This window comes from Polyodon spathula, chromosome 26 (genome assembly GCF_017654505.1).
Source record: "Polyodon spathula isolate WHYD16114869_AA chromosome 26, ASM1765450v1, whole genome shotgun sequence".
Taxonomy (NCBI): Eukaryota; Metazoa; Chordata; class Actinopteri; order Acipenseriformes; family Polyodontidae; genus Polyodon; species Polyodon spathula.
This window is the reverse complement of record NC_054559.1, coordinates 19,867,325-19,879,470: the sequence shown is the minus strand read 5'-3', so window position 1 is coordinate 19,879,470 and position 12,146 is coordinate 19,867,325. Positions and strand designations below refer to the sequence as shown.

Here is a 12,146-nt window from a genome sequence, read left to right as displayed (position 1 = left end):
TTTTTTTTTTAACACATCCTCAGTGAGCCGCTATGCATTTCATTGCAGATCTTGTGATAATCAGGAAACAAAACGCTTGTGCTGAAGCCCTGCACGCTTAAAGAATATGTTCTTAATTTTGTGCTGAAAACAAAACTGTAAACGATGGCGTTTCCACTTTCTGAGCGGACACCTGCCCCCTTGCAGGCAAATTTAGCAGCTGTCTAAATGTTTATACTATTCACTTAGTCTGTCATTGTTTTAAATCATGCCTTACCACCCAGCTCCAGGCTTTACAATGCTCACCACTTCTGCTTCCTCTGTGCTTTATTAAACCCTGCTATGATTTTAATATGGTAAACTTTTGTTAGGGATGCATTATTATCCAGGATTAATGCAAGTGTACAATATTTATTTCTACACCTTTTTTTAGGAGGAAGTAAGCAAAATAAATAAACCAGGAGAGCAGCTGTGTTTATCAGGTAATAGTTCAGGAGCTGACTCACAAACATGTCAGCCTATCTGAGTGAGCCAGCGACTCTCTCCCCGGGTCTCTCTTTGTTCATTAACCACACACTCAGAGGCAGTTCCTGGCACAGGTAATGGTCCTTGACTCGGTTTTTGTTGTTGTTCTTTTAAACACTGCCAGAGCCTGTCAAACTGATCCCCTCTGTGCTCCCCCTGGCTCGGGGTGGGAAGGGGGGGCCTAACCCCACTTAGCACTCGGATTTAGAGATCACAATGTGTCCAAATCAAGACATGGGCCCTAGAGTCAGGACAAAAGGGAAGCCAGGCAGAGGCCTAACAAGCAGCAAGCGTTGCCAGGGCAACCAAGGGCTATTTTGCCCTGATTAAAGCGCTGCTCCTGTCGATCTCTGCTTGATCGTAAGTGCCTGCCTTGCTCTTGCGCTCTGGGTGACTTTGTTTGTCAAGTAATTAAATTGTTCCTGAATATATATATATATATATATATAAAAAAAACCCTCTTTGACTCTCTTGGTGGTCGACTGCCTCTCATTCCCATCAGTCTGTTATAATGGACCTCAAAGTTCTGCCCCGCCGAATTTCCATTAGCTATAACAGGCGCTAGCTTACAGAAGTTCTTGAAGCCTTATATATTCTATAAGCTTGTATATTTTATCTAGCACCTGCCCCTCAAAATAATTAAGGCACGTCTCCATTATAATGCACCAGTATCATCTACACTTAGAAGTTAGCAGAGTGTAGGTCTCTCGCTCAGAATGTCAATGGCACTTTCTAAATGTTTAAAACAGCACCAGATTCTGTGTTTCCGGATTGAATACGTTAGTTAATTAGGGTTCCTGTCTTTTATTGGATCTCGTTTTGTTTGCTGGACTGAAACAGCAAAGAGTGAGGGAGGAGTAACACACGCTCAGGAGGGTTAGAGGTAGGTGCCGAAAACTTGGGAAAATTCAACGCGACCGCACCTTTCCATGAGAAAGCGGTTCCACAGGGCAGCGCAGAGAATGGTGCGTTTGAACTCAATTCAGAGCGCTTCAGGTGCGCACAGCTTGAGACGCATAGTTTAAAAACAGAAGCTTTTTCAAAGGGAAACGGTTTTTGGAAAACCTTCACAATCACCTGGCTGTGCTTGGGGGTAACTGTTGTCAGTTTCCAGAAATCCTAAGTTGGTGCGACTGCTTTTATGTAATGCAGTGAATGAAGTGCGACAAACTGCAGCCCTTTTCTCTGTGCAGTCTCTGCGCTCCGCTCTTCCTCAGCTTTCTGAACTCTGGTCAATTGAAAGGGTTCATGGTAGCGACTACCCGGCTAGGCATTAGGGGATTTCAAACCAAGAAACGCTGTCCTTCCCCCACCTTTACAACCAAATACCAATCAATGGCGATTAACTTCTGCATTGCGTGTTTTAAAAGCTGATTGGAAGAGAATCAGGGCGCTGAAATTTCATTTTACAGCCTCAGTATGGCAGTGAAAATGTCAGGTTTTAAATATAGACAGTGTGGATTTTGAAGAAGTACTTAATTTTAATAGGAACCACGTATAGTACAAATACCCTAACACAATATATATGCACTATTCTTTCAGACAAGCTGCTACCTCCTCTTGCCATTACCACTATTATAAATTCAACATCTATTAAAACATGCCCTGTGCCTGATTATTAGCTGTAGCTATAACAAATTCTTTAAAACCAAAAATGTAAAACTTTTTTTTTTTTTTTTTTTTTTTTTAAAAAATAAAACAGATTTTGCCCAGCGCTTTTTTCCAGGTAATTGCCAGCGCTAGTAATAAATAAATTCTGTTACACAAGAGGTGTCCAATTAGTCCTGGGGGGCGGTTCTCCCACTCCAGGTTTAACAGGTAAAATGAGATAATGAATAACTCAGAGTCTGGATGGACGTTTAACACAACCATCCCTCGCCTGTTACTGTGAGCACCTCCTCCAGGACGCAGCTCTTCTGACAGGTCAAGCGCTTGTTTTCAGAGCACTTTACTCGAACGATGCTCTTCACTGCTCTTCACAATAATGCTGGCCCTGCTTGGTGATTGGGAATTGCTATAGAGCAGCGGAGAGAGGACCCCCATTCAGCTTAGTGACTACCGATCGCAATCTACCGTGCTAAATAAATCTGTGTCTAGTCTTTGACGTGGTCCCAACTCTAACCTAAAGCGCAACACACCTTCATAAAACACAAATGTACATTTTGTGCAATTGTAAATGTCTACAGAAACGGTGACTGGGAGTCTTTGTAATGTGTGTTTGTCCATCCTGTACTGTATCCTGTTATCACAGGATTTGGAATGAGTTATTACTTACAGATTCTAAACAATATCACTGTTCCGGATTATAAGATTACAGTATGCTTTTTAAATCATTTCTCTTTCTATAAGATGTTATTAACATTCTTCCAGTGCTTAATATATTATTACCAGGTTATGAAAGATCTCTGACTCTTTTCCTGCTGTGTAACTGTAGTAGGCCTATTCAATTCATTCAGGGCTTCAGAGGTTAAAAGCTAACAGACTATCATATAAAATGACTGTTGGTATCTTACAGCGATCTCGATTGCTGGGAATTAGCTCACTGTCCACTGAACAAAGCAGCAGCAGTAAACAGGCACTTGGTTGAACAGTCAGGCTTTATAGAAACACCTATTAGAAATTCGAAGGAAAGCGAGTGCGTTTCTGTTCTAGGAATGCCTGCTTTGAGTTGCCTGGCACAGGATGTTTGTCTCCAGTCGGAGCTCTTGGGAATTAGCAGTTCGGTTTTGACAGAGTGGTCTCACCATTGCTGAAAGACACCTGCTACAGCCACGGCCAATATAAACACCCTGAAATCCACGTTTTTTTTTAATTTTTTTTTATTGAGACATCTCTTGTAAACAGACATTTACAAATGCATTCATTATGTACATTACAAACAAATACAAAAAAACCAAAACAAAACAAAACAAACACACCCCTGTTCATGTTTTTTTTTTTTTTTTTTTTTACATACACTGAGAACGTACAGCAAAGTTATTAAAACCAAACCAAGAACGTTGCAGGTAAGTGCGTTCTGTAAAGTGTGCGTGCGTGCGTGCGTGCGTCAAGTCTTCAGTGCGACTGCATTGATACCTGCTCTGACGTATTCTCCTGCTTGAAGTGGTGTTTCAGACCAATGGGAAATGGAATATGACACCTCTGTCAGGCTTTAGTTGAAGCTGGGACTTGAAACATTGGCTTTGGATGACTGAAACTGAAAGAGGATTCTATTCCTTATTTACGCGTTAATATTTACATGTAATAACCATATTTAATTTTGATTAATTGATGACATGTCCTCCTGATTCTCAAGGAGGGGTTAATTAATTTAAAAAAACTTAACTAAACAAGCAGACCGAGCGCGATTACTAAAGCCGTGCCACCAATGATGTCTACACAACCCACTAATGAATTACGAGCTCCCTGAACTTCAAGCTGTGTGCACGGTGCCGTATTTTTCATTTACCAGAGATAGCAAGAATAGCACTAAATAACGAACAGAAAAACCAGCCCCGGGGTCCTTTGACGCTGGAAACGGTTGCTTTTGTTTTTGAAACTCACCCAAAGAAAACAAAACGTTTATATTATATTGTATAAACGAAACCATTCACTTGCTACTGACACAACACAGGGAGCTAGCTTTAACTTATTTAGATGTGTTGGCTTTTGTCTTTTGTCAATAACAGTGCTTAGCGTAGCATACAAACAGTACTGTTTGGTTTTTTTTTTGTATAAATTTCCCAAATCAGCAACCAAATAATTACAATCCCTTGCTTCCAATAGATTAAACAGTAACTGGCAGGATTGTTTCTTCTTTACAATATTTTTCAGGAATTGTATCAAAGCAGTTTTCAGTAACTCTTGCGTTTCCTTCACAGGTACCTCCATCACAAGCCCTTCGTCATGACAACGATTCGTTTCCAATAGTAACCTTACATTAACACTGGCGCCTTTAAACCAACACACGGCATCAATAACGTGGACAAGGTGCAAAAAGTACATACAGCATATGAGAGGCTATGCAGTCAGACACTTTCGTTTTAATACATTCGATTGTATTTTTTTTTTTTTTTTGCTGGGTTCGGGAGAGCCGTCCGATAAAGGAGATCCTTAGAGGTGAACCCATCTCCGGAGGAGTCTTCACAAAGCCAGGTTAGTTTACAACCCAGACAGCAGCTTGGCCAAGGGCAGCTCCCGCTCCCCTAGCAAGGTGTCCCTCTTGAGGCTGGTGCCCTTGTTGATCACCTTCAGCTTGAGGGAGAGGTTCTTGATCTGCACGGAGGGCACCCCGTCGAAGAAGAAGTCCTCGTTGAAGACGGGGTTGCGGCTGTTCTTGATGATAGTGCTCCTCTGCTTCTGCAGCTTACCAGGGTTCAGGTAGAGAGCCACGCAGCAGTTGATGCTCTTGATGTCGAAATGCTTATCGTAGAGGTCCTCTGCGGCGATCACCCTGATCCGCAGCCGGGCGCTGCCGGCGTCATACTCGGCGTACAGCCGGGCGCTGCCGCCCTTGTGGAGGTTCACCGTGTGCTCCTTGTGGAGTCGCTCCTGGCAGTGCTGAAGGTCCGAGCCGCTCGTGCCCCCGCCGGCGGACAGAGGGGTCAGGCAGCGTACCCTCCGCGGCACGTTGGGGCTGGTGTCCGTGGAGCTGCACTCGTCCGTGGACAGCGAGCTGTGGCGGGCGAAGGGGTGCTTGGCCTTCGCCACCTTGGACTGGGCCTCGTGGGAGAAGATCTTGAGCAGGGAGGCGGAGCGGGAGAGGAGAGGGGAGTTGAAGGGGGACGACTCCGCGGAGGAGCAGGTGTCGCTCTCCCCGCCGCTGAAGTAGCGGTACGGGTTGACCAGGGAGATGTTAAAGTCGGGGGGGTTGAGGTGGTTGCTCTCGCCGTTCACCTTGGCGGTGGATTTCTTCCGAGTTGAGCTGGGGGACTGCACTGGGCTGGTGTGGTCACTGTGGAAGAGGGACTCCTTCCTTCGGGTGTGGGGGCTCTCCACGAGGGTGGCAAAGCCGTAGGAGGTCTGGGTCTTGGGGATGTAAGGGAGGGACATGGCTGTCTGGGACTGGGGGTCTGCGTTGGTGTTGGGGTCCCCTGAGTCGCTGTCCACCAGCTCGTCCGCGCTCTCGATCTGGATGATGTGTCTGTTGGCGGCTCTCAGAAGGTTCTTGGTGTCACCGGCCAGCTTGCTCATGAGCCGCGGGCTGCTCAGGGGCTTCTTGGTGCTCACGTTCTGCTCGGAGCTGGAGGGCTTCAGGTTGGATTTGGGCTTGACGTCCGGGACCTCTGGCTCAGTTGGGATGCAGGTCAGCTTGGGAGGGATGAAGAAGTCAGGGATCTTGTCCGGGGTCAGGACGTTGCTGTACGCGGGAGCCTTGCCCTGCTTGTCTCCAGAGTCGCCCTGCCGGAGAATGTTCTCCTCCACAGACCCCCGGATCTTCTCCAGCATCCACATGATTTGAGTTTTGTTCGTAGCGATGTAGCGGATTTCCTTTCAAAGAGAAAATGCAGCTGTTAATTTCCTTAGTTTTTTTTGCTCTTATGATGCAACTTGTTTTCAAAGGTGTACCATCATATGCACATAAAAACAAGATTTAAAACCTCAGCAAATGTTTATAGAGGCCAAATGTGATACCTGATCTACAGTCTGGACCAATTGTCCATTACAAAAGTTAACCATGGTCAATTTTCAAGGTAGTTCTATAGTTTCTCCATGCATTTACCAAAGCTAACTCTTTCATTTTTTAATGTGCTTTTCCATACCTCTCTTGGGCTTACCAGTTTGATAAGGGGTATTGAACCATTGAGAACATAAAATATTAAATATTATTAAAACTCTGTCTTCAGCAACAAGTGTGCAGTGAAACAGTATTGTTGCTCCAGCCAGCTGCTTGCTCCGTGCTAAAAGGCTTGTGAAATTCGGTGAAATGGCTCTGATTCGTGTAAATCTTGTGAATCTCGATCCCTGCTAGGTAGCACTGCTATCAGCCATCAGAAAGGGACTCAGCTTCAGCCAACAGATGGGTCTTTATGGCAAGATAAAACAATGAGGCAGAGCAGACCTCCCCCCGCAGCTCATTAGAGGTAATTGAATGTCTCGCCTTACCCGTTTATCGAGTGCTTGTTCACTGGATATTCAAGTGTGGTCGAAATAGAACAGGGGAATCAGTAAATAGATGACTGCCCTGGCTCTGCTATATACATTATGATATGCTGCATACAGGAGATGTAATGAAATCTATTCTGGAATGTATTCATCAAACTCATGAGTGTGTAACAGAGATAGATAGAGCTAGAGAGAGATCTCTCTGTGTGTGTCTGTGTGTGTGTCTGTACATAATTATCTTAGAAAACAATTAGAAAAGTCCCCTCGGAGAAATCACTTTTTTAATGTTTTTTTTTTTCAGAGAAGGCTTATCCATGCATCACCAACACAGATGAGTCGACATGCGTTTGTCCGTGTTCTTAAAATAACTTCATTGATGTTCAAATTAACATTCCCAGTCAACTGCGTCTTCATTGTCAAGTTTACAATAGAAACAATGCAGATACTAACAGCATTATAAGACCTGCAGACAATGTATTAATTTTGAATTTTTCTTTTATCCTCTGTATGAATCTACGCCTATTTTATTGTCTTATTTTAATTACTTATTTTAATTCTTAGGGGGTATTCAATATTATACCGTGTATAAATGTGAACATTATCAATAATATTTCTAGTCGACAACTGAATTTTTTTTAGCAGCTGTTACCAGTGTGGAGAGTGGAGTTCTCTTTCCTATACTGCTAGAGCGCTCTGCAGCGTGGAGAGTGGAGTTCTCTTTCCTATACTGCTAGAGCGCTCTGCAGCGTGGAGAGTGGAGTTCTCGTTCCTATACTGCTAGAGCGCTCTGCAGTGTGGAGAGTGGAGTTCTCATTCCTATACTGCTAGAGCGCTCTGCAGTGTGGAGAGTGGAGTTCTCGTTCCTATACTGCTAGAGCGCTCTGCAGCGTGGAGAGTGGAGTTCTCTTTCCTATACTGCTAGAGCGCTCTGCAGTGTGGAGAGTGGAGTTCTCGTTCCTATACTGCTAGAGCGCTCTGCAGTGTGGAGAGTGGAGTTCTCTTTCCTATACTGCTAGAGCGCTCTGTAGTGTTGAGAGTGGAGTTCTCTTTCCTATACTGCTAGAGCGCTCTGCAGTGTTGAGAGTGGAGTTCTCTTTCCTATACTGCTAGAGCGCTCTGCAGTGTGGAGAGTGGAGTTCTCTTTCCTATACTGCTAGAGCGCTCTGCAGTGTGGAGAGTGGAGTTCTCTTTCCTATACTGCTAGAGCGCTCTGCAGTGTTGAGAGTGGAGTTCTCTTTCCTATACTGCTAGAGCGCTCTGCAGTGTGGAGAGTGGAGTTCTCGTTCCTATACTGCTAGAGCGCTCTGCAGTGTGGAGAGTGGAGTTCTCATTCCTATACTGCTAGAGCGCTCTGCAGTGTGGAGAGTGGAGTTCTCGTTCCTATACTGCTAGAGCGCTCTGCAGTGTGGAGTGGAGTTCTCGTTCCTATACTGCTAGAGCGCTCTGCAGTGTGGAGAGTGGGGTTCTCTTTCTTATACTGCCAGAGTGCTCTGCAGTTATGACATCTAGCTACATAAAGAATTATTACATGTACTGTAAATATTAATATTGAAAATAACTACTTAAAGTATACCTGTCAATTTCCAGGAAAACAATGATTATTTAGAATATATTGCAATGTTACAATAACAAGATTATTATATGTTTGCAGTGGATTATCATTCTTAGCACTCAATAACTACTACAAAGTTAACTCAGTGTTATATATTCATAAAAAAAAGATATTATATACAACAACGTATACATTCTTCCACATATAATGTCCAGTTGATCCCGATCTTGTATCATTTTAAATTTGTACGTTATACAAAGCATTGGAATACATTGCAATATACTTTACCAGGACATGCACTAAAAAAAAAAAAAAAAAAAAAAAAGACATTGCTTCTTTTATTAATAAACCAAGCTAATCAATAACAAAAAAACAACTTAACAATATGAATAAGCACTTCAAACCTGCCCCCTGTGCTGTTGCTGTATATGAGGCTGCAGTGCTGGGTTCATCCCCATTAGAAGGGCTTCAGAAATGCCGAGATGTCACTGCTGTACTTACTGTAGAGCAGCTTGCTAGCTTTAGGGTTCAGGCCGTTGGGATCAGGTGTCCACGCACTCCTGGGCTGTGAGAACTGCTTGACAGACTGACACTCCAGCACCTGCAGCGCCTTTATATAGACACACAACTACCCCTGTCTGTTAAAACCAGCCAATGGCAGGCTGCATCTCCACAGATACCGTATTCCTCCTAATAGTCTTGCTCTCGCTGTAGCATGCTTCGCAAAGCTGGATGGCTTGTGCTTTCTTTCATTGTTATGGTGTGGTGTTGATCAGGGAGCTAACGATGCAGACTCAGTGGGAACGAGAATTCACAAACTCGTTTCTGGTGCTTTGAGCTTGGCATCTCTGGTGCTGATCATTTTGAAGACTGTTGATCAGATTAGCTGTGGTGTACTGTGCAGTAAATATTCCGCAGGTGTGGGAAATTAAAGAAACAGGTATTGTCGGAAGACTGGTCAAATATTTGATTTCCGAGAACTTGACAATTTCTCAATGTTTTTAACTGTCAGTGACGACCATTTAACGTTTTCTGTGCTGTATATTTTAATAAGGATCATGTCAATAAACAGTTCAGTGCCAAACCGCAGGTGGCTTTATTTCTCATTAATCATGAGAGTCAATATTTACTCTTCTAAAAAAACAATCTTCATTTAAATATGTGAGCGATACAAAGTTTACCTGATGTGTTCTAAATGACGTTCCAAGAAATGCAAAATGCATGCCGGGTGAGGCCGAAATGCTTTTGAAATCTATCAAACACTAAACATACAAAGTGCGGTTTTGCACTTCTCACAGGATTTTTCCATTCCTCAATCTCTGATTTGACCTGCCATTGGTTTCCATGGAAACCTAGCTGGAGCTATGGCAACAAATCAAATCTTTCCATGTACAGTTTTATCAAGCACAGAAGCTGTCTGGGAGACCCCACACCAGGGGGGCGGTTCCTTCAGAACAGTCAAGCTGAGGGTTCTTTGTGACATCACAAAGCAGTCACCTGTGCAGGTCTGTGTACTTAAGGCAGATGAACATGGGGTTGATTGGAGGGGACAACCCTGACCTCCCCCCTAAATGACTATATAAATTAGATGATTGGATGGCCGTTATGGTAGGATGGACATTTTGCCCCCAATGGTGATTGCTCAAGTTTTGTGAAGCTTGCCTTTGTGACTAAACGGTGACTATGCTGTGAAACGCACTGTCTGTCCTTTGCATCTTCACCTCTGTGTGTCTGGGTTCATCCTGCAGTGACAGCTCCTTCTTGCTCGATGAGAACATGATATAACCTCTGTGAACCCTGCTTTCCCCGTGGCTGATCAGTCGTTAGAAGTGTGCAATTATTAATAGAAAAAGCTTTTTGGAAAATGACGATGCAGTACAAAAAAAATCTGTGGAACACAAATATTTGAATTAGACAAGGGGGTGTGGCGGTGGGGGGAGACACACACACACACACACATATATATATATAGCATTAGCCCAAAGGTATGTGTTTATAGCAGCACACAGCACAGAACTGCGCAGTTTCTTGTCTTGGAAGATTTGTCTTGCATGAGTGGACCCAAGAGACAATATTTCCCGTAACTACCTGTCAGCGGGTAGGCATGGCAACCTCACACAAGAGAGGCCGCAGACACGCTCATGCAGGACTGAGTAAAGTTTACACTCCGGGATCTCAGCAAAGCTTCTCTGGATCACACGGGGGCACATTTACCTGGAAATGGGCAGCACTGTGATTGACGTTCCTGGCTAGTGAACACAGCCTCATAAATCTCACTCTTGAGTACGCTGGGCAGGTCTGGGAAGAGCAGCTTTGAAAACAACACATGTAGCAAAACACGAACACTCGTGTCAGAGTGTGAAAGAAAGAAAGAAAGAAAGAAAGAAAGAAAGAAAGAAAGAAAGAAAGAAGTGATCAGCCCAGAGTAACGTCAATAATTTGATCAATACCCCATATCTACAACAATCCTGGAAACTGTTTGAAACAAACGCAGTGAAAAACAAGATGCCAATCATTAAACTATAGCGACAGGCTGTACCGTGAGCCCTCAACACGACTTCTGCTTTGGCTTGTCAAATAAACTCTAGAAGCAAAAACACGACCAGCTGCTGGCTGATGTCTCAGGTAAAGCGCACTGCTGTGTCATTAGGGTTAATACGCCCCCCCCCTTCATATTGAACTCATAAAAAAAAAGAATTTTCTTCTTTCCCAGCTCTTAATGCGGATCCTGAAATCGTATCCTGTGTTGTCTTAGTAACATTAAAAAGCCATTAGAAATGTTGTGCACTCAGATCTAATTAGCGACGCGTTCCGCGCTATAGCGCGCTGCTCGGGGCTGCTTTGAGGAGGGAAATGGAGAGTTTATAAATATTGTATTTAAACGATAAAAATCACATTGAAAGCGCGGTGAAGCATGGCACTGTGCAGCCCGGAGAGCGAATATAAAGCGCTGCAAACCCTGCTAAGCTATTGTCAGCTCGCATACTCTACTGCAGGGGCGGGGAGTGTAAAAGGCAAACTTGTATTGATTTGTGTTGCTAATGTGTTTGATCTCTACGGGGCTGGGATGCTTCATTGTACGGTAGGACTCGTATTGATGCTCGAATAAATGTTATTTATTATACTGACCCGGAGCAGCTACTCTTATAAAAATCAGAAAGAATTTGGGGGGGGGGGGGGGGGGGGGGGGGGGGGGGGGGGGGGGGGTCAGGTGCCACTTGGGGTGAACCTAGAAGTCTGATCCTATATCTCGACTGACGTACGCCAAAAAATTGTGTCTCTCTCTGTTTTTACAATGACACAACGTGCGTCTAGATTAATCAGCTCAGATATCTAGACTGGGCTAATTTTGTCAAAAGAGAGACTGCTTTTATTTATTATTATTAAAAACGATCAAGATTAAAAAAAAAAAAAAAATAATTCGACTCATTTTCAAGAGCCGAGAGTTAAAGCAACTCACGTCACAGGACTCTGTGACGTTAGAGAAAGGCTCTTATATTCTCTTAACAGCCTCCCTCTGCTCTGTGCTGATGAAGCAGAGAGTAAGAGAAATGAAGGCTCTTATATTCTCTTAACAGCCTCCCTCTGCTATGTGCTGATGAAGCAGAGAGTAAGAGAAAGGAAGGCTCTTATATTCTCTTAACAGACTCCCTCTGCTCTGTGCTGATGAAAGAATTCCTGTAACTTTCTCCCTCTGACTCCTTCCTTAGCATGAAGGCGCTTATCTTCTCTTAACAAGGCCTCCCTCTGCGAGTTGCCTTGAGGGCAGTGTCCCTGAGACACGGCAAAATCCGAGAATAAGAGAATTGTCAGAAGGAAGCTCTTCGTTACGTCTCTGAGACTCCCTCGTGCTCTTTGCCACGACACCACCTCGTCTCTCAGTTAAAGAGAGTAAAAAAAAAAAAAAAAAAAAAAAAAAAAAAACAAAAAAAAAAACACGTACCCTCGGCTGGATGTGGGATTGTCAGCCTGCACCGTGTTGTGACAGACAGGCTGGGGGGTTGCA

The 12,146-nt window shown here is 43.9% G+C and overlaps 1 protein-coding gene across 1 annotated transcript; it reads right to left on the bottom strand.

Moving 5' to 3' along the window:
• Window positions 1-3,331: 3,331 nt before the first annotated feature.
• On the bottom strand, window positions 3,332-9,139 carry LOC121300650 (C2 calcium-dependent domain-containing protein 4C-like). Its single transcript, XM_041229288.1, has 2 exons — window positions 8,642-9,139; window positions 3,332-5,973 (listed from the first exon to the last, which is right to left on the bottom strand). Exon 2 carries the CDS (start codon window positions 5,935-5,937, stop codon window positions 4,645-4,647), a length of 1,293 nt encoding a protein of 430 aa, XP_041085222.1. The 5' UTR covers window positions 5,938-5,973; window positions 8,642-9,139; the 3' UTR covers window positions 3,332-4,644.
• Between the last annotated feature and the right edge of the window lie 3,007 nt (window positions 9,140-12,146).